The sequence below is a fragment of the Strigops habroptila genome, chromosome 1 (genome assembly GCF_004027225.2).
Source record: "Strigops habroptila isolate Jane chromosome 1, bStrHab1.2.pri, whole genome shotgun sequence".
NCBI classification, from domain to species: Eukaryota; Metazoa; Chordata; class Aves; order Psittaciformes; family Psittacidae; genus Strigops; species Strigops habroptila.
In genome coordinates this window covers 46,736,379-46,761,929 of record NC_044277.2, presented here as the reverse complement: position 1 = coordinate 46,761,929, position 25,551 = coordinate 46,736,379, and the positions used below count along the sequence as shown (strand labels likewise).

General features: G+C 40.7%; 1 protein-coding gene across 1 annotated transcript in view; it reads left to right on the top strand.

Annotated features, from left to right (window-relative positions):
• The window catches only part of TAF4B (TATA-box binding protein associated factor 4b), a 72,046-nt gene that overhangs the window by 9,203 nt on the left and 37,292 nt on the right, over window positions 1-25,551 (top strand). The window contains exons 2-9 of the mRNA XM_030475792.1: window positions 5,503-5,651; window positions 6,498-6,605; window positions 10,793-10,960; window positions 11,063-11,185; window positions 13,339-13,428; window positions 16,718-17,296; window positions 22,302-22,434; window positions 23,000-23,105. Coding sequence (XP_030331652.1) covers window positions 5,503-5,651; window positions 6,498-6,605; window positions 10,793-10,960; window positions 11,063-11,185; window positions 13,339-13,428; window positions 16,718-17,296; window positions 22,302-22,434; window positions 23,000-23,105 — 1,456 coding nt within the window. The remainder of the gene's footprint in view (window positions 1-5,502; window positions 5,652-6,497; window positions 6,606-10,792; window positions 10,961-11,062; window positions 11,186-13,338; window positions 13,429-16,717; window positions 17,297-22,301; window positions 22,435-22,999; window positions 23,106-25,551) is intronic.

Sequence of the window (25,551 nt, the reverse complement as noted above, 5' to 3'; positions counted from 1 at the left end):
TTGTTTAGGAATGGAGAGCACTGAAACATTACTGTTTTAAAACATTTTTTGTTATTCACTTACTGTTTTGGGACCTGAAAGTCTCATTTAGTCCTGTATTTGTAATTGGTGTTAAAGTAAACGGTGGTGAGGTTGGCTACATACCTGATGCAGGCACCCCTTGTTTTGAAATATGCGAAATTTTATCCTTCTTTGAAAGCGGCTGTTGTAACTTATGTTCTCTTAAATGGGTTGTATCTAATGCAGTTAGTTCTTGCTTGTACTTTATTTTAGGAGCAAGAGACTTATTTTTTGTTTCCTCATGTTGCTCCCCAGCCAGCAGTCCAAAGAGCTGTTGTGTTGAGCAGTTTTGTTGGAAGCCATGTAATTGAAGTCGTGGCTTAACTTGACAACTTCAGCTTCATGTGTAACAGCTTGTGGTGTATCTCCACCGGAGCACACCTGCTGGCTCATCTCGAGAGATTCCTTCTGGATATTCCCCTTCAGAAACAGCCTCAGGCTTGTCTTATGTGGTGAAAGTTGTCCTTATGTGGAATGCTTTTAGGATACATTGGTGTGCAGTGCTGCTAGACGAAACCCTGAGCTTTGGTTGGCAGCACAGCTTACATTAACAATAGTGTGGTTTCCTTGACACCATTCCCTGAACTACAGTGAAGCGCATGCAGGTGGCCTTATGTACAGTGGCATAAACAGATCTCTGCCATGATCCCACAGCATTTTGTTAATGTCTCTGGTGAATTTTTGGTTGTCTGTAGTTACAATGAAGGGTTATCTGGAAGCTGCTCCTCCTTCTAACCTGTATTTCTTGATTCTGGATTGGATGCTAAACACAGCTACAGCTTAGAAAATTTGAAGTGTATTATAAACAAGTTCTGAAAAAGCTGGATTTCCTTATTGGTGATGCTGGGACAGCAAAAATTCATAGTGGAGGTGTCTTGTGTTTGAGCGGCAAATGGAATTTTAATAGAAGGCCTCTGGTTTTCCATGGCACACACTACTGGCATGTCTAGGAAGAGGCTGTTGTAGGTGGTGGCTGCCTGAGCTTTGCAGGAGTGATGCTGGGCACTCTTTCTGGAGGCATGGTTCCTGGAGCCCCTGTTCCAGGAGAAGTCAGGTCACTGGGGAGAAAGGGTATAGGTCTCAATGAGACCTCTTTAAGGTGAGAAGCTATAGCGTGGCTGCTCTTGTGTAGTTTTGGAGGAAGCTGAGCTGGGGTTTGCTTGTCAGTTCATTCCCCTTCAGACTTGCAGCAGGATTCCAGCTGAAGGAAGGTGTGCAGGGAACAAAGGGCTGAAATAGCTGATTTTAATGTAACTGTCTCATCTGGCAATCGAGAAAGAAATAACTTTCCAAAGGATTTTTTTCTTGGCTGGACAGGCAGAATATCCAGACAGAAGTCTCAATTCGTTGTAAAAAGGGCTTGTTTGTTGATCTGTGAGATGCCAGAATCCTCCTGTGAAGCATATAAGCATTTATCCCTGCTGGTAGCTGGTCACTCCAGGTTTTCTGTTTGTGATCGGAAAATGGGAACAGCCTTGTAGCCTTACTCTTACTATCAAAGTGCATAAGTGGTGAGAAAGTTTTTCCTGTTCTCTGAAACAACTTAAGTAAAACTATCAAACCTTATCCTATAAATAGTGCTTTCTTGGAAGTCTTGCCTAAAAGAGGGCACCTTTGGCGTTATGAAGATGCCTGATTGCTATTCAGTAACTACAGTTAGTGCTGATATTTTGGTCAGAGATTGCAGATACTTTTTCTGGTTTTAAATGCTGTGCTGAGTGGTGTTACCTGAAACTTCATTGTTTCAGCTGTTCAGAAGTCAGTCCCAACCCCCATTTTGCTGTGGAGTTGCAGTGACTGCAAGACCTGATCTGTTTTCACTTCTAGTTTGTCAAAAATTGCTTTCTAGTGTATGTAACAGCTCTTGATAAGAAATATTATCTTCTCCCTCCTCCCCCCAAGTGAAAAATGTGGATTCTTGCACTTATCTTCATTTCTGACAGTAGTCTATCTTGGTAGCTGCATGAGTCTGTTTATGTGACCTTTTTATTGAGAACCTCAAGGTTACCATCACCTGCTGTTCCCTGTTTCAAAGTTGTGCAGATGTATGTGATGCATGAGACTTCAGACATTGGGTTTGAATACCGTGGATCTTTTTCTTCTGGCAGAAGACACCTTCTGTGTCTCTTGGAGTCTGCACGACTGACTTCAGTGTTGGGTTGTTGCTTTTGTTTCAAGGCAGAAAGGGCGTATCAAAAGATTGGGGGTATTTTTAAGTTGTGAAAGTATACGAAAATTATGGCAACCAGAAGTAAAAAAATAAATGCCATTCTCAACAGCTTTCAAACTGTTTCAGACAATCCACATGTCAGTTTACTGTCACTTCATGACATTAGGTTGTAAGTGCCCGGAATCATGTTTCATGCTTGAAGTGATGTCTTGTGGCTCTTCACTGTACAAAACTGTAACTATGACAGCCATTTCAAATTTGTTTTCACCCTTATTTGTGCTATCAAATATCAGGAATTTACAGTGTTAAGCCTGCAAAAGCCAGTTAGTAGGTTACTGTGATGCTGGGTTTGTTGATTTTGGGAGTTCTAATTTTGCTAGCTGTCAGAAGAGCTACTGACATGAAAACTCTGCCACCATATTAAAAATTCTGCCTGTCATGGTTTAAGCTGAACCCAGGACACTGCCAAATGGAACAAATACAGGGAAATTAATGTTTGTTCTAAGTGGAACAAGTTCTTACCATAACTTACATGGAAGTAGACAGTCATGTGTTCCAATCAAGGCTATAACTACTGGAGTGGCCTTAGGTAACTTCTGTGGATGCACGCACCAAGAATAAGCTTAAAGTTATTTTACAGTATTCTGATCAAGTATGGATGTCCTTACATTGACTAATCCTTTTACTAGGAGGAAAGTTGATTTATGTTTCAGGGTGCAGTGCTGTTGGTGATGGTAAAATGTAAGGGGACCGCTGAGACTTGTTAATATTTTAGTGGTTGTTTTTTGTTTACTTTTGTTTTTGAGATGTTCATGAATTTGCATACGAATTGTATTTGTATAAGCTTGCTAGCTGTATTGCCCTTGAGTCAGTTTTGTCAAGGAAACTCTCCCCCACTCAATGACTAGAGGATGGGATACTCTTCAGGCAGAGTCTCCATCTCTGGTAAATGTTAACTGAAACTTCAGAAGAGTAATACAAGAAAAAAGCTCCAACCCTTATAATTGAGTTGACTGGCAATGATGCTGTTTCTGGTATGCAGTATGATTCAGAGAAGTAGAAATTGTACAATTGTGCTTTTGACAGCTTGGCTTAAAAAACAAATTTAATGAGTAGTGACAAAATAGCCAGATACATGAAAACAAACCACTTAATGCATTCCAAATCTCTAAAGGAATTAAATGATAAGTTTATATATGCCCTCTCAAAGAGTAGAGCTAGCAACAACATTTTTAAACAAGCTTAGAAAAGAAAAGCCTTTATACCTCCAGTAGCAACATTCTGCCATCCTGAATGTAGACCTAGAGAGAAAAGCTATTGCTATCAAAATGTGTGGTATCGTCAGCTCTCTTCTCTTAGAATCTGCATGAGCATGTAATGTGAACAAGGAAAAAACTGCCCTTTTTCTGACTGGTGATGAGTTGTATGCCACGAATCACTGTCTGAATAAGATAGCATGAAAAGAGAATTAGAAATCTGATCTGTTTTCTGTGATTACAGCTATTCATTTATTAAATTAAAAGATCCATCTGTACCTGAATATAATTATAGTCAAGACTTCAGTGGAGGAGGAGAAAGCTGAGTTGTCAGATGGAGTAACAGGATGTCTCTGCGTATGCAACTGTCTTGTGCATCTGCCCCATCTAGTAAAGGCTGCTTGAGAAAGGAAGGAATGTCTAGATGCTACTTTTCCAGTCTCAGTTTATGCGTGCTATGTAAATTGCAATATGTTGACGTTGGAGTTTTATACCATATTTTGTGTTGTCTTGCAATATCCTCTTATGTTTTTAGATGTGGAGGATGAAAAGCTGTTTCTAAGCATGTGGTTATAGCTTGATCTTTTTTCTTTTTAAACAAAACCCAGCTTACAAAGCTTGTGGCTTTTCCTGTTGCATTCACTTAAACTCAGACAGAAGCAGTGTTTTAGGCTGTATTGTACAGAATGTTTTGACAGCTTCCAGACTAACCAGGTAGTAAAAAGACTATTTCATTGCTGCAGCCTTGTTTTACACTAGGCAAGATCGTGAGTGTGCATAGAAGATTGGGTTTGGTTTTTATTTTTCAGATACTGGATAACTTATAAGAAAGTTTAACACAGCCTTTAAGTGAGGTGTTAGAGGATGGTGGTTTTAGTGGTGGACTCTGCAGCAGCTGCTGTTGAGATGTGAGGCACCAGCAAAAGGTAGGATGCTCTATAGCTGCTCCCTTGAAGGATCTGAAGCCGTTCAGACTGGGGATGCAGCTGGCATTTTGTGTTTGTGACCCTGATGAAACTCTGGATATTCCAGAGCCTAGCCCATAGAGGAGGAGGAGGAGGAGGCATGGGTAGCTGAATGGTTTCCAAATGCAGGGAACGTAGGACTGTGTTGTGGCATCTGACTGATTCTCCTTAAGGTGTTTTTTCACTTGAAAGCTTTAGTAGAAATGTTCATTGTTTAACTGTTTAATTGTTTATCGTTATAGCTGATGGGGTATGAGAAAGGTGGTAAGAGTTGAATCATGATGGGCTGGCATTGCTGTAGGTTTGAAAGGAAAACATAAGGAAGTAAACAAGGCAGAAGAGTCTCTTCCCCTCCCCCCCCCCTTTTTTTTTTCTCGTTCCCCTTGGAATCTCCCTATTTCGTTGTAAGCTGCTTTGATTAAGAACATTTATTTTAATGCTTCTGGACAGACCCTTGACAGAGGTACAGCTTCAAATGTGGCCTTCGCTTTAATTGGAGACCACTGCCCTCTGACTGATGGGGGTTGTCTTGATATAGGCAGGTGAACTGATATTAATCAGGCTTCAGTTCCCATTGCAGGTTTTCTTTAAACCGTATCTTCACCAAGTATGTGCCTAGATGTCTAGAAAGTGAAAATGTGTAGAGGCAGCCAAGTGATACTGGTCATGAATTTTGCAGGTTGAAGAACGGCTTAAAGGAGCTACCGTTAAAGTAATTGCAAAGTGCGTGTGTGGGGTGTGTCTGTCTTTTTAATGTCCAAAATATCTTTTTGACTCAAATGATGCACTTTGCATCTTGTATGCGTATAGTGTTTTGATGTGGCTGTCTAGTTAAGTTTTTCTGTTGACTTTAAGAATTGTTTTCTGTCATAAAATGCAGAGTAAAGCTGATGTATGCTTTGCTCTTACATCTCTTGGCAGCTGTTCCTTGGAGTAAGAAACTAAATATTACATTACCATATCAGTGTGGTCTAGTTATTTCTTCCACAGAGGCATAGGAAAGCCATAATACTGCTTAATATTTAACAGTCTATATGTTTTTCTCCAACAGGAACTATTCTTATCAGAAGCAGTAGTGGCCAGCTAATGCTAGTATCTCAACAAGCAATAGCACAAGCACAGAATCAGCCACAAAATAACACAAGTGTGAGACCATCTGTACCGACCACCACACCTGCAATCAGAATATGTGCTGTACAGGTAACCCCTCTTTTAGCTTTAATTTGATGTAGCTGTATGTTATGTAGTTATATCAGGGTTTGCAAAGAAGTTTAGGGAGGGTTAAATAAGCATTTGAACGCTTTCTGAGCAGCATGATGGTGTTTGGTTTTGCACATAAGCATCACCATGTGCTTTGCTTTCTCAGTTTTAAAAAAACCCTGCTGTCCATTACATATGGTATAGTTCAAATTAAGGAGTTCCTCCCTGATGATGATGATGTAAAGGGTTTTAAGAAAAAAACCCACCACCTCCTCCCCTCCTATCCCCTGTCCCCCCCAAAAAAACCCCCAAACAACCACAACAAAAATAAACCCCACACAACCCCAAATGAAAAAACCCCTGCATGAATGGTTAGCATTAGTAACTGCAGCCTTGCAGTCCTCTGGTGGTGTACCTCTCTAAGGCTGAGTGAAGCTGAGGACCTTTTCCATGTCCCCAGGATGTTCCTCCTTCCCTGAGCTCTGCTGGCTTTTTGCTTCCACCTCTTTTAATGTGGTCAGCATGTAAGAGAGGGTACAAAAACGTGACCATCTGCATATTTGTTGCCAACACGCTCATCCTTTAACTGTTTTATTCTGATTAGGCATTGTGTCTAAATGCCTCTGCATCTGTTCTTGAGTATTAAACTGGTAGACAAATAGCTTTGTTGAAAGTGATTAAACTATATGGACTATGTGAGTGATGCCTATTGTTACTGTAGGAGTGGGTGTCTTAGTTTTTATTGGACAAGAACAGGTATTAACTTCAGTGTCTGTTTTGTCACTGATTTGTCTGACAGCTGTTCTCTTCACATGTATAATTATTTTTTTCTTAATTATTTTTAAGAACTCTGGCACCCAGTTACTAAAGAAAGTATCAGCTACTTCTGTGAAAACATTATCCCAAACACCAAATGCTGTGGCTTCTACTGTTCAGCCACCTGCTGTAATACAGGTAGGTGGCAAGCTTTATAATGTGGTGGAATAAGTGACAGAGAGAACTGAAGAAGATACAGATGCATTCTTGTTATTTCTTACTGTAATAAGTTTTTCAGTAATCTTGATAACTTCTGTCCTCACAATAAATTATTTCCTGAATGTCTTTTTTAAATGCATAATTTAGTTACGCTTCTGCCAGTGCATGTCAGATCATCTCATCTCACTGCAGTAGAAAGTGCATGAGCAATGGATAAAATAAACAGTTCAGAGAGCCATTTCCAGTGCTTTTGTACCCTGTGACAGAGCTTCTTCAGGCTGAAGCTTTTTTGGGAAATGGAGAATTCCTAGTGCCTTCTGGGATTCCCTGATTCCTTAGGGGAAAAAAATCATACCTAAGATGATTTGAGTGGAAAATGAGCTGTCTGCACCAGTCAAGCTGTTTTTCATGTGTAGGGTTTTTTTCCCCTAATTAAAAACTGAATGAAGGTCATAACTGAAGACCTCTGTTCTCTAACTGAGTTTGGTAGACAAATTCCACAAATATGACTGTGAATAGACAGTCTCATTTCTTAGGTCTTATTTCTCTTTTTTCAGAGAAAAATGTTGTAGGACTCTTCTGAAGAAGCTCTTCAGTGGAGTGTATGAGACTTTCAGATATAGTTCATCCTCTGTTCTTGGGGACCAGAGTTCTGGATAAACATGTGTGATGAAAAGAAAACTACTTCTTTCTGCAGCTAAAATTTTCTGTTCTTACCATAATCTGGAGGAGAAATTGGGAAGAAGTCTGGCTTGTACATATCTTTTGTGAACAAGAGCTCGAAGAAGACAGGGCTGTAGCTGTTGACCAAGCACCAATGAGCAGGGTCAGTCGTTCAAAAAAACCCATGCTCTCGACCTTGAGGGTGTTTGAAGTATTGGGGGATATGTTTCCTGACAGTGGTAACTAACAGTCTGACTTAAAAATTTATTTTCCTGCTGTTGTTCTTATCAGCAATTGAAAGCTACTCACAGCTCTGATCTATTTTCTTCTCACTACAGGTGGGTAATGCTGGGGCTAGAGGGGAAAACCCAGATGCCTCTTAATACATTTTCTATTTTGCTTAGAATGGAAACAACATAAGCTTTGTGTCTAAGAACAGTAATGGATAACCCTTGCCCAGTTTTGTTTTGGAATACTAGCTTGCAAGCCATGTGCTTGTGATCTGTACATAGAGATCTTTAGGATATAAAAGCAGGTCATCAACTATACTACCCTTGCACTGGGGAGAAGAAGCGAAGGCCATCCATCAGATGATGGATGGATCTGCTGGCATGTTCACACTCTCGTGTGGATAAACATTGAGATTCATCATGCTATTAACTTTTTTAACTTATATCTGCCTTTGATTTGGTTCTTCTGATCTTTCTTAGTTCAGTTTTGATGTAACCAATTTTAGTTGTGTTGTTCTGAGATATTTAAAGAGGTAGACATCGACTGAGTAGAGTAAGCTGTATCTTTTTCTGTTGTAGAAACTGGAAGACCTCTAATAAGCCATAGGGCTGGGTTTAAATAGCAGGAATGATGACTGTAGGAAAAATTAATAGCGCTGTTTTGTTTGAAGTGGTTTCCTTGGAGCCCCTCTGTTTTGCAGAGGATTGAAAAGTCCTCTGTACAACCTCCTCATACAATAAAGAGTAAATAGGTGCAGTATGGATACATCCTGCCGTTACAGGGCCACTTCACTCCTTACCCTGGGATGGACAAGAGAAGAGTGCTGACAAGGGAATCTGTGCATAAGGTTGCAGGATCCTCAGTCTGGGGAAGGGAAGGGAGAGCCCTTGGGTCTGATTTCCTTGTCAGCGGTTCATTTATCAGTCCAAAAAGAACTTGCTGATGTTAATCTTGACAGATTTTTGAGGTCACAGGAGAGGAGTGTTGGTGTGGAAGCATGATGTCATCACAAAAAGTGGGAGACACAGGAGCAGAAATTATCCTTGACTTGGTTGTGTATCTCCTATCCTGTGTGACGTACTAATTGAAACACTACCATCTGCAAAACTCTTGTCTAGTTGCTGACTCCAGGATTATTCTCCTCATCTACAAAAACATTTCCATTTTTTGACATTCCTCAATGTTTAAGCTCTGAGGTTAGACAAAATACCTGCACGTTTTTATTTTTTACCTGCTTCCCAGATGGGGTAACGAAGCTGCAAAGTATCTAATTAGCATCATGCTGGGACACTTTTATTTAGATGCAGAGCACTTCTTCTGTTGAAATGACTTCAAAATATGCAGGATTAATGCCATTTTTTGTGGCGACTATTTCTCTGCTGCTCGAAGTGAGAATGAGAATTGTCAGTAGTGAAAAAGGTTGAGGGCAGATGACAGAAGTTAATTCCCATATACTCATCTTCCTGGGAAAAGGATCCAGCAGGCTTCCTGTTGTTCCCTCCCTCAGTTGATAAAATGCTGTTCTGGTCTTGATGTGTAAACATGCTGGAATTTGCAAGAGATCAGCTCCTGCAAACCTCATGTTTTCGACTTTTAAATGCCCAGGGCATTGCAGCTTGGCAGATCTGTGCTCTGTCCCCTTCCGTCTTCCTCCCGTCCATCTGTTTGCGGGATTCTTGTGCCCAGTTTGCCTCCCTGCGGTCTTAGAGCTGTTGAGCCTTATCCTTGGAAGAGGCCGTGGTGGCAAAGATCCTGTAGAGAGCTATTAAAGTGTTACCAACAGTGGGAGCTTGAGCTGGAAAGCTTTCTGGTGGCTGCCTGCTTCTTTCATGTCAAGCTGGCAGCAGCCTGGGGAGGGGGACACCCACCCAGGAAAAATATGATTTCTAAATGAATGAATAAAGTGACAGTGTTTTGCTTTAGCTTTATGTTTGTTCATTAATTTTCCCTATCCTGAAAGACTTAAACGCCCTTTGATATTCTACATGATGTCTGTCGTGCTCTGGTTGCTTTTTGTTTTATCCATGGTAGGGTGTTGGGCTCTTATGTTACTGTCTTATCATTAATGCAATTAGCAAGTAATAATTTGTGATTGTTGGACTAAACTGGGGCATTTAAGTGCGTTAAGAGTCAGTGAAAGCAATTGTGTTGTGCAGATCTCAACCTAGAATTTCACCTACAAAACCAGACTTTCCCTCTTGAGAAGATTGGAGGGAAAACAGCACCCAACTTTAGGTTTCAAATGCTAACCTGAAACTCTTGCTTTTCTGTAAACCTGTAGGTTCAGTCTGGCTTTTTAGTGTTCAAGTTGAGAAATCAAAAGTAGTAGGTGTTGTAGAGGAAAAATCTTTTATTCATTGTATTCCGTTGTATCAGAAGAACTGTGTTGGGATTTTGGGATGTGGTTTGGTGTGGGTTTTTTTCTTTCTTTAAAATCTGAAGTAGAAATACTTCAGTTTAGGAGATTTTCCTCTGGAAACTACTATTTAGCCTGGTTTGCAAAGGAGAGAGGCAATTTTGTTCTTATTTTTTCCTAAACCTTTATTACTCCTGTTGCTGAAGCTTCTGAATCTGTTGGTAAATTCTAATAAGATTTTAAAAAGAGGTCTCCACATAACTGAATTTTGTGAGGGTTTGTGTCTGGACAGAGGAGAGAGAGATCCAAATTGCTGCCCGCAAGGAAAAGCAGGAAGAACTGGTTAGATGCATTTGCTCACCTGGTTGCTTTTGCTGGAACATGCATCCTTCCAAAGTGGACACGATGTCTGTTGCCTACTGTGCATGTGACAGGAGAAGTAAGGGATATTGCAATTGGGAGAGGAGCTGCAGGGGAAGAAAGGAAGATAAATAATCACTTTAAGGTCGTAATTTTTCTTCAGAGTAGTATCACCTGCTTTAGCATTGTCCAACATTCATTAGCCTTAAACTGTAGGAGCCTGGCAAAGTTAATATATTGGTTTCTTCAAGACAACTTTACTTTCTTTGCTTCACTTGAAGTCGCAGGTGAAGCTTCAGTCTGGGTGAGCCTCTACCATTTTTCCTCCCTGCTCTTGATTTAAAAACAAAATTATGGCTGTGGTAGTTCAGTCACTTCCTGTATTAAATAGAGCCTCTCAAAGCACACGAATCAAAGCCTTAAAACCAAAGATAAATGTTGTTTATTTATGTTTCAAATAGTAGCGTGGAGGGAGGGTGCTACCTTGTACACTAGCAGACTGCGGTATGTTTGTCACGTTAGTCTTTGGTTGAAAAGTGTTAATTTTTCTTTCCAGACAGCAGCTGCGACAGCTAGTGTTACTACAGTTACTGCTGTAAAGCCTTCGAGTACTGGAACACCTGTAAAACTTCCAGTTACAGGACCACCTGCACAAGCTATCTCCCAAAAGGCAGTCTCTGTGAAAGCAGAGGGCACAACAGTAGCACAGACCAGCGCTTCTACAGTAAGGGGAAAAAAAAAAGTTTTTAATTAACATTCTCTATATTCATCAGAGGTTGCAGAGCCAATGCAACATCTAACAGTCTTCTCTTTATTTCTGCACTAGGAGATGCTGGAGAATGTGAAGAAATGCAAGAATTTTCTTGCTACGTTAATAAAACTGGCATCTAGTGGACCTCAAGCCCCTGAGACAGGGCAGAATGTGAAGAATCTAGTGCAAAATCTACTGGTGAGACGATTTATTTCTTGTTTTTAACAAAGTCTGAAAGTCTACATCATTTGTTTTATTGTTTTTGGCATTGACTTCATCATAGGTTTGTTCCCTGTCTTTTTTATTTTCCTTTCAGTTTTTTGTAAACAGCTGAAGAGCTGGACTTGTGGCTGAGTACATCTGACCCTCCAAGTCTTACATTGTGACTTGTATTTTAACTGTGTTAAGTGCATGTTGTTTTGCCCGCCCCTTCCTGTTTCATTTTATGCACGCAGGTAACTGACAGCAGGAGGAGTTGATAGTGTTAACGCAGCTTCTGGGTCTCACGCTTTTTTAGTTAGTGTAGTATTGAGTCCTCAATGGCAAGAGTACTACCGTGGAGGATGTAGTGCAGTGCTAAGTCCATACTACTGCTTTATTCCAAGACAGAACTGACTTACACATTGATAGTGAAGCTCCCGTGGAACAAGCATGACATTATCTATGTCTTTAGACAGCGAGATGGAGCAAATAACGTGGTGGCTGCCAACCTGTCTCTCTCCTTGCAGGTGGCTTCCTTATGCTGCTTTGTGCTGTACCCCAGCACAGCTGGGTTTTCTTGGTAACGATTTCTCCTGCCACCTCTTGTCTTGGCATTTGACCGCTGCTGCTGTTCTGTTGTTCCACCGTAGCAGAAGGCTGTGGGCTGGTGAAGGGGGATGACTTTGCTAGTGGTACCAAAGGACTTTTCAGACCAGAAAGGTGTGGTGTAGACAAGAGGTGTAATTTCAGAGAGCAGATTGTTTGAAGACGCAGCCTTGCAAAAGCTTGAGCCTTCTGCCTTTGCGTCCTTGCTGGACTCTTCCTTCTGTAGGAAAATACTAGAATTGTTCCTTTTTGTGCTTACAGTACTTTAAGCACAGTTGTTACCAGACATTAATACATGATTAACTGTGCACTTTTTTGGTTTTTGTAGTACTTTAGAAAATGCTGTTCTTCTGCCATTCAGTACGTTTATATGGTTTGAATGTGAAACAAATTAATGTTTTGTATGTATGAAGAAAATGGCAGCTGTGAAGTAAAATGGCTCTTAAGGCAGCATCATGTGAAGTGGGTGTCAAGAGCCTTGTGTGCACTGAGATGTAGTGTACCAAATCATTGCATCCATATCAGTGCGACCTTCATGATCTGCATCCACAGATCAGTGAGACCTAACAGATAGCAGATCAAATGACTAAATAGGAGAGCTGTTGCAAGTTGTCTGTGAATAGACGGTCCTGCTACACAACCAGAGCTCCTGCTCTGGTTGTGTAGCTCCTTGGAATGGTTGTTCTGAATGAGAATATGGCTGAAAGGAGTAATCTCTCTGTAAAGACAGAGATCGGTGCTGGGTCCCTCTTCCTTATGTGTCTGTACCTTCTTGCAGGACTTATTGTTCTTGGTGACTCTGTGGCAGGGTCTCACTTGAGAGGGTGAGAGAGGGCAGCAGTGTCTGGGGCTGCTCGTCACCTTAGCCCCATCATGGTGGCACTGAAGTAGTGAGCGAGGGGTCTTAAAAGTCTGCTGCAGCTTCCTAACACTCCCAAGCCCTCGAGTCAGGTGTTTGTGCTGGGCAAGAGTGGAAAGCATTAAGAAAGGAGACTGTACTCTACAGGCCAGGGGACAGTTACCATAGTGGTATGCAGAAGTGATGTTCTGATGTTCAATTTCTCCTGCTTTTGAAAGACAGTGTTAAGTGTTCTGCTTTATTATGGTATGTGTACATTAGAATTGTTTTACATAGCCTACTGAGTTGTCTTTTGTCCCTGGTTTCTTTAAATTGATCTTTATGCATATAAACTACCTTTAAAGAAAAAAAGTATTCGAAGTAGATTTTGAGTATCTTTGCATAACAGTGAGGTACTCAAATGGATCAGTACTACTTACAAACTTGTTTCTGTCAGTCCACTTCAGTGTGTTAACTGTTCATAGTTGAAAAAGTAATTTAATTTGATAATACTATATTTAAATTACAACATCATTCTATCCTAAAACGTTTTGTTTAAAAATACAGGAGGAGAAAAGCAGTTGAGTACTGAAATTGAACAATTTAATGATCATTTAAATTTTCATGAGGTTTTTGATACATCTGGGGGAAAAATATGGTAGATTCATAATTATAACTTACCATTGTAATTATACTTCCCTCTTAGGAAGCAAAAATTGAACCAGAAGAATTTACAAAAAAACTATACATAGAGCTGAAGTCATCTCCACAACCGTATTTAGTTCCTTTTCTCAAGGTAAGTGTCTGTGGATGTATAATATTTATTGAGGGGAGGGAGGAGGACAAGAAAAGAAAATCGAGAGAGTATTCAAATAGGTGTTTGCTCAGGTCAGCTGAGGAAATGGTACTTAACCTAGCCCTGTATGACAATTGCTCTTGGAAAGATAATCTTTTGGGGGCGGAGGATTTCAGAAGAGTGATTTATGCTGCGTTCTTAAATTGGAGAGTAATTACTCACTAAGTCATTATCAGAGACTAATATTTTTAAACTGGTGCACCTCCAGTAGAGCAACTATACTAAGATGACCTCTTACTTTCTCGTCAAAACTAGCTGCAGAAGACTGGCAACAGTGGCTGTGTACAGTTTATGAAGTATTTAAGCTCAGAGTATCTACACAAAGCTATTCATATGCCAGCTGGTTTGTGTTTAACTGGAGGCAGAAGAAAACAACACCCCTTTCTCCAGAAAGGGTCTGACAGGTCTACTGCAGCTTAGGAAAAGTAACCCGGGACAACTCTTATTCCATTCAAGCAAATAATCATGTAAATTAAAAGTTCTCTCTTAACACTTCTAGTCATATGGTAGAATGGTATTAACAAAATAAAAATCAACGTTTGTTTCACAGCAAGCATTAAATCCCAGTGAAAACATGTAAAACTTGGTTACACTTATTTAATTGCAATGTACTCAGTATTCTTAGGCTTGATACATACGTACTTTTCCTTGGCATTCCTTATAGGCATGATGGAGAATCAAGGAAGAATAGTTAAATAGTGAAGCTGGGATAAAGGTTTTCTGGACTTTGTCTTCTTCTTTAGTATTTGACAGCATACATAACAATGTATGTGGTAATGTTGATAGTACTTTAGATGGCTGGTGTTAATCTGTTCAAGTTTAGGATGACTATTTTTGTTACAGTGTCAATCTTGAAATGCTTTGCTAGCAAGTTTGCCATGAGTCTAGACGACTTACAGTCATCTCTGTGAGGCTTAATAGGAAATTTTGGTCACTTACTTATTCTCTGTTTAATTTCCTGGAGGCTTCTTAAATGCCCATGCAAAAGCTAGAAGAACAAACAGCTTAGAGTATGGGCTTTCCTGCATCCAGTGCATCTCTGGCTGGAGAAGGACCAGGCTGTTGAGTGCAGGGTCAGTGTGACTGGCAGTGGTTTCCTATGAGCTGTGTGGAGTCTCAGCAGAAGTCTCCTGACTGTCAGGGCAAGTTTGGCTTCAGAAGTAACATAGCTGCTTCCTGCAGGGCACTGGCTGATGAAACTCACTGGGCATGGGCTGATTGTGCCTGCATGGGGCCAGCTTAGGTGCTGCTGTGTTCCCAAAACAGTGCAGTTGAACCTCAGAAGCTCTGAAGCTCAGATTCAAGCCTGAATCTGGCACAGCTAGACCTTGTCTAGGGCTGGTGAGCCCTGTAGAGGAGTGGAGGGGTGGCTGCACTGCACTTGCAAATGCTTCCACTCCTTTGGGTCCCCCCAGTGTTTTTTAGCTCAGGCATAGCGCTGTCCTCATGCACTTACAGAAGTGCTCAGCCTGAGAGCTTCATGAGCTGATGGCTTATTAAGCCATCCCGCAATATGGAGAGCTGCAGCAGTCGGTGCACAGACATTGAGGCAGTTCCACAGAAGTTAACTTGGATTTATCAGCATGCATAAGACCCTGACCCATCACAGTAGAGCCATTGTGGCATGCTACCAGGTACTGGTATGATCCAGGATTTTCTGTTTTGGGCAGTATCTGTACCCCATAATCCTTGACAAGGTGCTCTCTCCCTGTTGTACACTTATGTTAACAAAGAAATACTGGGATTTCAAATACATTTAAACATCATTGTGGTCAAAGTTAGCTGACTTTGTAGTGTTACCCATCCTTTAAAACATCTCGCACCCTGATTGTTTTATATTAAATACCTTAAGGATGTGTAGTTGATACACACGAGGTGGGTCTGGTCTGTAACTCTGAGCAGCTGTGACCAGTACTGAGTGCCAAATGGAGGCTGACTTTAGGAGCACTTCTCTAAAGTGCTACAAGGATCCATGCTGGCCTTGTTGTAGGGGAAACACTTGCAGCTTGAGTCTGGAGAGAAATGTGGTACGGCTTGTTGCCAGTTCACTTTTTGCTAGTGAAGTGGAAGTTTAGGTAGGGCTCTCTGGAGTTGTCTTATCTGTTGAGCTGCAGGTTTTTGATGAAGTTGGTGCACGTTTTGTTTTGTCTGTTCGAATAGGTGGAAAAGGGCAGTGACTTTGGCTGTGAAGCCTGCTTGGTTTTCAAATCTCTGCTGGATGCTTTTGGTAAATGAATTGCATCAGGAGCATGCAGAATGCTGAGCAGCCTTTTAAAATAAAAGGAAGCAAACGTTAAACGTAGGCATGCTGCAGAAGGTGCAGGCGTGCAAACAATTTGTTCACTTGGTATTTTATCGTGTGAGACACACATTCTTTTTGCATGAAGCCCAGAGCAATAGCACTATGCTGGAGACTCTTTCAAACTTCAAAACTGTCAAGGATATAAAAAAAAAGGGGGGTTGTGAGATTATACAGGTAGTTGCAGAACCAATTTCCCTTGGTTCTGAGCCGTAACAGATTGTACATAGTCAAGGAGAAAAATCTTTAGAGGGCTTGAAGATTATTCTGTCCATTAACCTTCTCAAACACAGCTGTACTAAAAATAAGAAGTTGCCAGATACCTTTACTGGTGTTCTCCTGTTGAGAAGAACTGTCTGGCTTAAGTTGTGCTGCTGCAGCTATACAGACATTATTAAAGTGGTATCCCCCCCTAGCGTAGATACAGCTGTATTGGTGTAGAAATGCTCCTGTCTTCAGAGCTTGTTTTTGGCTTTGGTGGATAGTTTGTAGTTCTTTGCCAGACATGCTTCATGAAGTAAACACAGCTGTTACAGTATAGCAGGGGGTTTTGGCAAAACAAGACTTTCTAAGATAGGAAAGCAGTTAGAGTGGTCTTACTCTGAAAGGTAAATTCCAAATTGAAAAATCTAAACGAGAACAAGGTTATGGGTGAGTTTCCTATAGATGGGGTTTGCTATGTACAATGAAGCCGTTGTGACTGTTGACCTTCTTTCAGCCTGCGTTGGTGATTCTTGTGGTCTTCACTGAGCAGTACCATCATAAATTTAAGGATCCCTGAATTCTAGCAAAACTTGTTTGGAGTAAGCAATTCATTGTCTCATGAAAAATTAAATTAGACTATGAGGAAGAGGATTTAGTTGCTAATGTGTCAGTATTGTGGAAGACTCTGCTGACGTTACTCCAGTGTTTTTTCTTTTTTTCTTCTAGAAAAGCATGCTTGCTTTACGGCAGCTAATGCCCAATGCTCAGAGCTTTATCCAGCAGTGTATGGAGCAGCCAGCTCCAACCCCAGAAGCTGTTTCGACTTGTATCTCTGCAGCACCAGCTACTTCGTTAGGAGTGGTAACCTCAGCTGTAGGAACAACTTCTCTTCCAGTTATAAAACCAGTGTCTGCCTCCGTAACAGTCACAGCCTCTCCGGTTATAAAACCAGTCCTTGTCAGTGCATCAGCGACAGCATGTCTGCAGACCATGAAGTCTGTTCCTTCCTCTACAGTAGTGACAGCATCTCTTCTGCCTGCAGCTTCAGTCCTCACCACCACGACAGCAACATCAGGGCTGACTGCTATCCAAACTGTCAAGCCAGTCTTCAGCTCTGTGGTAGCAACGTCCACTCTCCAGTCTCCAAAGCCGGTGCTGGTCTCTACAGTGGCATCTTCAGCAACAACCCCTCTCCAGCGTCTGAAATCAGTCACTGGAACCCCAATCAGTATTAAAATCTCACAGCCAAACTCCATCGCTGCGCAGTCAGTGGGTGCTCAGCAAGTGGTTAAAGTGAAACAGTTGGTAAGATGAGTTTCTCTGCATCTCTCTAGCCGGGCTTCTACTCTTACTGTTTTGTAAGGAGGATACCAGTTTGGATCTTAGCTAGGGTTTTTTCTTATGAAATTAGTCTGCCATGAGCTAACCAGAAGCTAGTCTGTCCATAAGTTAATCAGTTATGTTTGTCATAGTTTATGGATACTGAGCCCTTGCTGAAAAGGTGAATCTAAAGCCAAACTGTAAGCTTGGTCTCTTGCAGGACAGGCTGGCTGCCATTCCACCAGACCAAACATCTAGCTTGAGACACAAGGGAAGATGAGTTCTGACCCCTGCTGTGTGTGCAGCCAGGATAAGTTGGCATCTGAAAGAAAAGGCGGGAAGTGCTAGTGTCAGAAACAGAAACTGCTCATGGGATGCTTATGTTAATTACTATTAGATGCCCTGTTAGGGATCTGCCTCAGCTAGCCGCCAGGGATTCCAGTCTCTCTACCAGTTCCTACCCTGGATACTTTGCAGGCACAGGTGTCTTGATGATGTTTAGTGATATGTTAACTGAAATGTACAAACTAGCTAAATGAGGTTTTCAGAGCAGAGTTCTGACCTCCACATTTACTAAGACATGTTAATTATGAAGTCATCCAAAAGTGAGTTTTTCCTATCAGGCCTCATTAGCTAACAAATTCTGAGAGGAATATATGTCTTATTAAAACAATACCCTCAAAAGCAATGTGTTAACATTTTTGTCTTGGCACAAGTTAACCTCTTGCTACTGTTAATGTTAAATACCAATAAACTGTGGATCACAGGTATACCCAAAAGACCAATAGTGTGAAATACATTAGGTTTGGTTTATGGGTGTTTGAGATACTGAATAGTATGCTGTTTAACTGGCCTACCTCTAGGTAATGTTCCCAAGTATTTTGAGAGAACAGTCTCCCTTTCGCAGTTAAAGAACTCCAGTTCTTGAATAAGACTTCCTTGTAAAGCTTTTTTTCCTTAAAAGGAGGGGAAAACATTAGACTTACTATGAAGCTAGATTTAGTTTTCACAGGTATAGTAGGACATTCAGTGTGTGAATTTCCTATGTAGTTCATTGTGTATGCTTGATTTAACAGTATTCAGACCCCTAAAATGTTTTGCTTTTTTCAAGTGCATAAGTGTCCGGATTTCAGCTGGGATACAGTTATGGTAGTAGGTGTAATACAAGAATTCTGGATTCTAAATAAAGAGCTTATGCTACCAGCTTTTCACCTTTCCAGACTTGCTTAAAAAGAACAAAGCACATCTTGGAGGGGATGGGGTGTCCTTTTTATGAGTGTGTTTGTTTTAAAACAAACAAACAAACAAAAAACCCCGCCAGAAAACAGTTATCAAGCATGTGCACTGATAGTCTTCATTAGTAGTAGATAAAGCCAAATTGGAAAAGAAGTTGGTACCCTTACTGTCCTTGAGGATTAAATTTGAAATTCCAGCCAGAAGAAAATGGGGGCTTCTCAGGTTGTACAAAGGCTGGAGAGCAGTTTGTTGGCTACCCAGCAAGCCATATAATCCAGGGGAAAGGTTGACCATCTGTACAAATAAACGAGGAAGCTTAACTCTATGCTTGGGAGTCAAAATACTTCTTGAGTATGATATTGATGAACTCAAGAAATTACTTCTGCCTCCTCCACTGTTGCATTGTGGCAGCCTGTTGCAATTCCTTTTCTTCACTGTGCCTTGCAAACATTGACTTGCATATAAAACATGTTTTTATCCTCATTTGGGAAGATCCCAGGCATAGTGATTAAAATACTTGCTGTAGAAAGGCTGAGTTGAGCACTTTGCAGCTTAGCCATATCAGGAGCTTGGTGTTTGTTCAGACAACCTGTTAGCACAAAGAGCAAGTTAGTAGAAGTGGGTGCATCTTCTTGGACTTCCCTGATGCCTTCCCTTGAAAGGACAGAGTCTGTTTCCTCCCACAAGAAAACAAATCTGGCCCTCCCCTCACTAACAGAAGGGTCCTGCTGCCAGCTGAAAGGAAGCACATGCCAGCTGTGCAAATCTGTCCATATAATGCTGCCAGCAATTTCTTTGCCTTTCCAGCCCACAGGGTTGTCTGATGCCATGCACTCCCTCTGCATGCCCATTTCTAATTTAGGACTCTTGTGCTTGATGAATGTGAAATGAACTTTCATGTGCCAGCTCTGTTGTAATGTTGGTGGTGCTTAAGAATGCAGCACTGCAGTATTTTAATACCAAAATTGCAACATGTAACTTTCATTTCTGTAGTGTGATTATCAAAACTCTAGGTTTGTATAGTGGATACAGAGGGACCTGTTCTTCAGGAATGCTCTTGGGATAGATTGCATGCCTGTGCTGTGGGAGTTGCATTCTTGGAAGGATTCCCTCCTGATGACTTTTTTATACAGCCTCATTTAAGGGCATTGGCTTACAAAGAAGTGTAATCTTGGAAATAAAGGTTGTCTTGCTGTCGTATTGCTTTGTCTCTTGTTAAAGTACAATAAACAAAAATTTACATTGCCAGCTGCTGGCTTCCAAGGGCAAGAAAGCTGCTGTGAGAGTACAACTTCTTTATAAGCTTAAAGAGCAAGAGTTTTATGGTGTAGTCCCCAGAATTACCAGTGAGACGTGCTCGCTGGACATTGCTAACAGTTGAAGCAAGGAGTGAAGTGCTTGTGCTGTTCCAGCTATTTGTTCTTAGTGAGTTGTTAGTTGAGTCCCTTCAGAGCTGAGCTTTCTTGGACAGAGAGTCTCTGTTATTTTTTCAAGAGTTTTTTGTCCTGGATGTATGCTTTTGCATTCATCTGTTGAGGCTTCCTTCATGAAGCAGTCCTGCTTGAGGTGTGTGATGATACCTCAACATTCCTCTGCTGATCTCCGAACTTTGCTTTATGAATGTAGAACAGATGCAGGTAAAGCTAATCCAAGTCTCTCAGGCAGCTGACTTTATGCTGTTTTCTGATGTTGCATTGCAATTTTGTTTTACTTGAGTGTTGGTGCTTTTTATTCTGATGTCTCTGTCAACCTCCTTAATGGGGCACAAAGGAACAATCCTTTTTCTTTATTACTTCTTGCTGCTAACCTGAAGAAAAGAGACAATAACTCTTTCTCACAGGTGTTACCTATTTTTGTAATATTTCTTTCTGGCTTTAGATCCTTGTTGAAATTTCTAGCATTGTTACCCTCCCCTGTAGCAAGTCCCAAGGACTTCCAGCTTCTGTTAGTCTAGCAGCTAGAATGGCAAACAGAAAATTAGCTTTACTGCCAATACATCCTTTCTGTGTCTTGTTGATCTAGTCTCCTCGGTTACTTGGCTTATTTCCCAATCTTCACCTAGACTGTTGATTTAACATTGCCATTCTCTGTTCTTTTGTCTGCTGTAGCTTAATCTTGAATGCTTATGTTTCCTCCTGTGCTGTTTCAGTGTTTTGATGCTGAAGATGAAGCATCATTCTCACTGGTGATAGGGAGGATCTCCTGGTGCGTGTCAGTGTGGGTGCTGGCAGAGCCTTGTGGGTAGTTTGTCCAAGACAGTCGGTTGGTGGCTCAGTAATTACCTGAACACCTAAATGATGCTGTTAACATTATTTACAACTTCCAGCACATGGAAGCTGGGTCTCTCAGAAGGACCTAACTGCCGTTTGGTAAAACACATAGAAGCAAATGTTCATGTCTGTATTACTTCATGAGCAAGTGCTGCATGTGTGAACCTTGACTCTGTCCACAGTCTGACCGGGTATGTACTCCCATGGTTCTTTCCTCATATGGAACTTAGGTTTCTTCTCAAGAACTGCCTGTTTGTTGTCTGCTTTTCAGACACCGCCTTCAGCTCAGTTATTCTACTTTCCTGTTGCTATGCCAAACCCTGATGCTGTTAATATGGGTATGGGTGGGGTGTATCTTCTGTATTTGATACACAAAATGCATCTTTTTGTGAATGAGTGATGCTTATCCTGATGGTGTTTACTGACAAATATGAGGTTAGATGACAGAAGGAGACAGACTAATTTCTGAAGTATAATAAATTATTTTTGCAATTAAACTTGTGTAGTATTGCTGTACAAGCACTCTTTAGACTTTCTGAAGTCAGAATAAAAGATGTAGAGGAGAAAAAGTGGTTTCTTCACTCCAAAACTTCCTTTATATCAGCTTTTGCTGATAAAAAGTAGGATTCAGTCTGAAGATGTTGATGATTTTGTTTTGCTAAAAGCACATCTTTCTATTTCTTGTAATCAAGAACTTTTCCAAAGGATGTAGCAAAAGCTGCAGCCCACATTCTGCTAGCTAGGAGGCTTAGAAATGAGGCTTTTAGGGATAGGGGAATTTTATTACTTTCTTGCATTTTAATATGTGCCTCCGAAGAGGAAGAATTAGTATTTATGGGCTGTGCCTGTAGGTCTATGTGACAACATTCTGCTGTCTGGTTTTGTTTCTTTCAAGAGCCTCTTTAAACAAAACAAAACTATCATCCCCTTTTCTTTTTACCCTTCAGCAGTGTACTGATGTTTTTGTGTAGAGGCTGTACTTGTTATAGGCATTGCTAGTTGATACTTCAGGTTCCAGCTAACTGATGTGTTCAGTTTACTTTTGCTTAGCACTTCGAAACTCAGCATCTAAATTTACAGTTGATGTTGCAGCTCTAAAAATGCCTTAGTAACTACAGTGTATACTCTTAATTCCTGGCAGGAAAAGGATTTCATGTATGACTTCTAACTGTTTTGGTGTTCTCTCTTTTTAACTATGTGTATGTGATACCTACCCTTTTGAACTTATTGGAACACAGACTCTATATTCAACTGTTTTGTTAAGCAGGACTTACACAGAGGAAAGCCTCTTAGTGTAATGGATTGTGTAATACTCAGTGAAACTTGTCTAATATGGTTTTCAGTAGAGAGTAGGGGTGAAGTATCTGTTAGAGCTCACTAAGCTGGAGCTTAAAGCTAAATGAACATGTTGATACTTTGATACTGTTTACTTCTATGTATGTTTAGCTCTTGTCCCTCTGTGATATTGGATATTGCACTTCCAGGTAGTCCAACAACCACCAGGGACCATTGTAAAGCAAGTATCTGCACTCACACAACCCTCAACACTGACCCTACAGACATCTCAGAAAAGGATGCCGCTGAATACGCTTGTTCAAACTAACCAGTTTCCAGCAGGTAAAGTGGAGCCTTTTTAATGGAGAAGGGAGAAGACTCCTGAAGTGTAGAAATAAGTGTAGGCTGTTGGTGGATTGTAGGAATGTAAGAAGGTGGTTGTCTATTGGGAGCGACCAACTCTGTGTGATAAGTTGAACATCGTTGCTTGGAGTTCTGATGAGAGTGCCATGTCAACTTCTGGCACCTGTTAAAAGCATGTCAATCAAACATTTGTGCTTGTTTAAAATACTGTGAGTAAGCTCCTTGTGGTGAACTTCCTTTAAACTGTGGTGCTTTTGAGAATTGTTTTCCTTCAAGAGGTCCAGGTTGATGCATAATGTGAATTTGTCTCAGCCAGTTTTCACTAAAACCTTTCGCTGGTCAGCAGAGAGGAAGGTGTTTGCTGAGAGCGTGTAGTGGTTTGGGCCATACAGAACATGTAGAATGTAAGATTCTAGAGTGTCTAGTTTTCCATGGGCCTGATTAGTTATTGAGACTGCAGTAGCCTTTGCTAGAAGCATGAACTGATTAAACAGTTGTCTTAGATTTTGCTTTTTACCGTGGCATGTTCTTTATTTTGTTTTAGGTTCCATTCTGAAACAAATTACCCTGCCAGGAAATAAAATTCTGTCGCTTCAAGCATCTCCTGTTCAGAAAGCTGAAATAAAAGAAAATGGAGCAACATCCTTCAGGTAAAAATAAACAATATCAGAAGTTTACTGTAGGAAGGAGCAAAAGAAACAGACAGTATAGAAGTGGGAATGGAACCCAAATCAAAGCAACTTTCTTTAGAAACTTGTTTATGATAGGTGTTTTTCAAGTTATAATACCAGTTGGCAAGGGGGAACCTAAAACTTTTGACATCATAGCAGATGTTAATTATTTTTAATGTAAGAAAACTATCCTGATGAGGTTGGATTTTTATCATGTTGTCACAAGAGTGTAATTATATAAGCAGTGTGCGTCACTATGTGCCAGTTTTTCACTTGTAGAGGAGGCATATTTCATCTCCATCCTATGAGTACTATTAACTAATCTAAAGCAAAGTTACCTTGTATTAAAAGCTCTCTGTAGAATTAAAGCAGATACAACCTGGTTTTTACAGATGGACAGATAGCATTGAACTGTTGCTTGGACTGGTTGGTAACCTGTGTAAAGCTCTGTGCTGTATTTCAAAGTCTTTTATTAGTTCCTCTTAAGAGCTTGTTCCTGTATGTAGAGGTGAAAGTCTTTGACTACACCGCTAATTATGACTTCTGGCATATTCTCCTAGGCATTTAGATTACAAAAGTACTTAAAGCTTTTAGTTCTAGTAACTGATTAACTTTCCAAAAGCAGAAATTATTTTTGTAGCTCTGAAATGTAATGTTGGAACAGAGGTACAGACTGCCATAAGCATTATTGGTCTTATGACTTTAAGGCAAGCATGAAATTGCTCTTCTGGGGATAAAAGCAGACATGACACCTTTGTCTTGTTGGCCAGTTGACTTCTCATCTCTTGAAAGCTACATACAGCTTTGTGTGCACTGATACAGACAGAGAGCTGTTGTTTATAGTAACATATAGTATATAGTAAATACCAGAACACAGGTAGCCAGAAGTTGAGATTAAAAGCTGATGTTAAAGCAATAGCTCTGTTCAGCTGCCTCAAGCTCTTATGAAATACACTTCAGAGTATAATTTGGGATGTAATTTTGGGTAGTGATGTTTGGGAAAAAGAAAATCACTTCATAAATATAATTGATTGATAGGAAAAAAAACCAAAACAACAAACAAACAAACAAAAAAAAGAAGCTTTTTTTTCTCTTCCAGTTGGAATATATTAACTGTCTTACATGAAAAAGCTTGAATTCTTGAAGTTCCTTCCATGAATTGAGTTCTTAGTGTAGGAAAAACTCTGCTTTTACAGTGTGATCCAAGATAGATTTCTGTTCTTGCTTTTGGATTATGATTTTCAAAGTAGCTTAATTCCATGAGAATTCAGATTTGAAATCCCTAACTTGCCTTAAATTTTTCTAGTTAGCATTCTTACATCCCTGGTGCTTCTTCTATTCACTGCTATAACCAAAATTTCCAACTTCAAAAACTACATATGAGCATCCTCATATATCCGAACCTGGGCAGCGTATACCTGAGCTTTTGGCTTCCCTTTGCCAAGTATGTATGTTCTCCAGGCAGGTCTAACACCACATAGGGTTAATCTGGCCTGGGCAATAGATGTTCCCCAGTAAGTTGTGAAGTGGGTTGTTTCTTCTGTCCTGACTTTCAGTATTCCCAGCACAGCTATTCTTTGTGACCTGTGATCCATCATGAGTGGCCTGATGATCATGTGTGAGGCAGAGAGAAGCACCATGGCCCCCTTTCAGGTTTTGTGATGAGATTCATTATGGGCAGAGAGCATGTCTTGTAATTGATGTGATTGTACATGTGGCACTTCAGACTGTATATTCTCATTGCAGCATGTCACTGAGCCTGACTCCCCCTGCTGTTGTGTGACTAGGTTAGGTTGGGATTCAAGCATGCAGTACTCACTAAGCTGTACTTAATAGGCTGCAATTTGACTGTGTCTGCTCTTTAATGGGCTGGTTTAGGTTGCTTGAGATGAGCAGTAATAAAAATGGTGATTCCCTATCCCCCAATTAAAAAAAAAAAAGAAGCTTCTAGAAATTATTTCAGCTAAGCATGGGCATCACTGTCACTTGATTGCCCTTTGGCATGTATTGTAAAGGGCAGTCTGTTTTAAAAGCATCAAGATTTTATAAACTGCTCTATATACTTCTGTAAAGTGTATGCTAGAGCACTCTGGAGAAAATAAGGCACATATTTGCATCTTTGTGCGTCTATTCTGTCTAATAGAGTTGTTCTCCAAAGCACATACAACTCTGACTTGTGTGCATTTTGTCCAGAAGAGACTAACAATCTCAATCGGCAGACAAACAGGAGTGAGGCAGCAGAGTGGAGAATGTCTGGGCAGCTGCTCCTCCTGCCCCATGCTGGTGGTGAGCGCTGGTGGTTCTTGTTCCACTGGAGTTGTTCTGTCCCATGTAGTTGTCTGTGATGGTGCAGGGAGGTTTGGGTTACACATGCCCTTCTAGTTTTTCCCTTTGACTATTGTATAAAATGGAGTAAAGATGGATT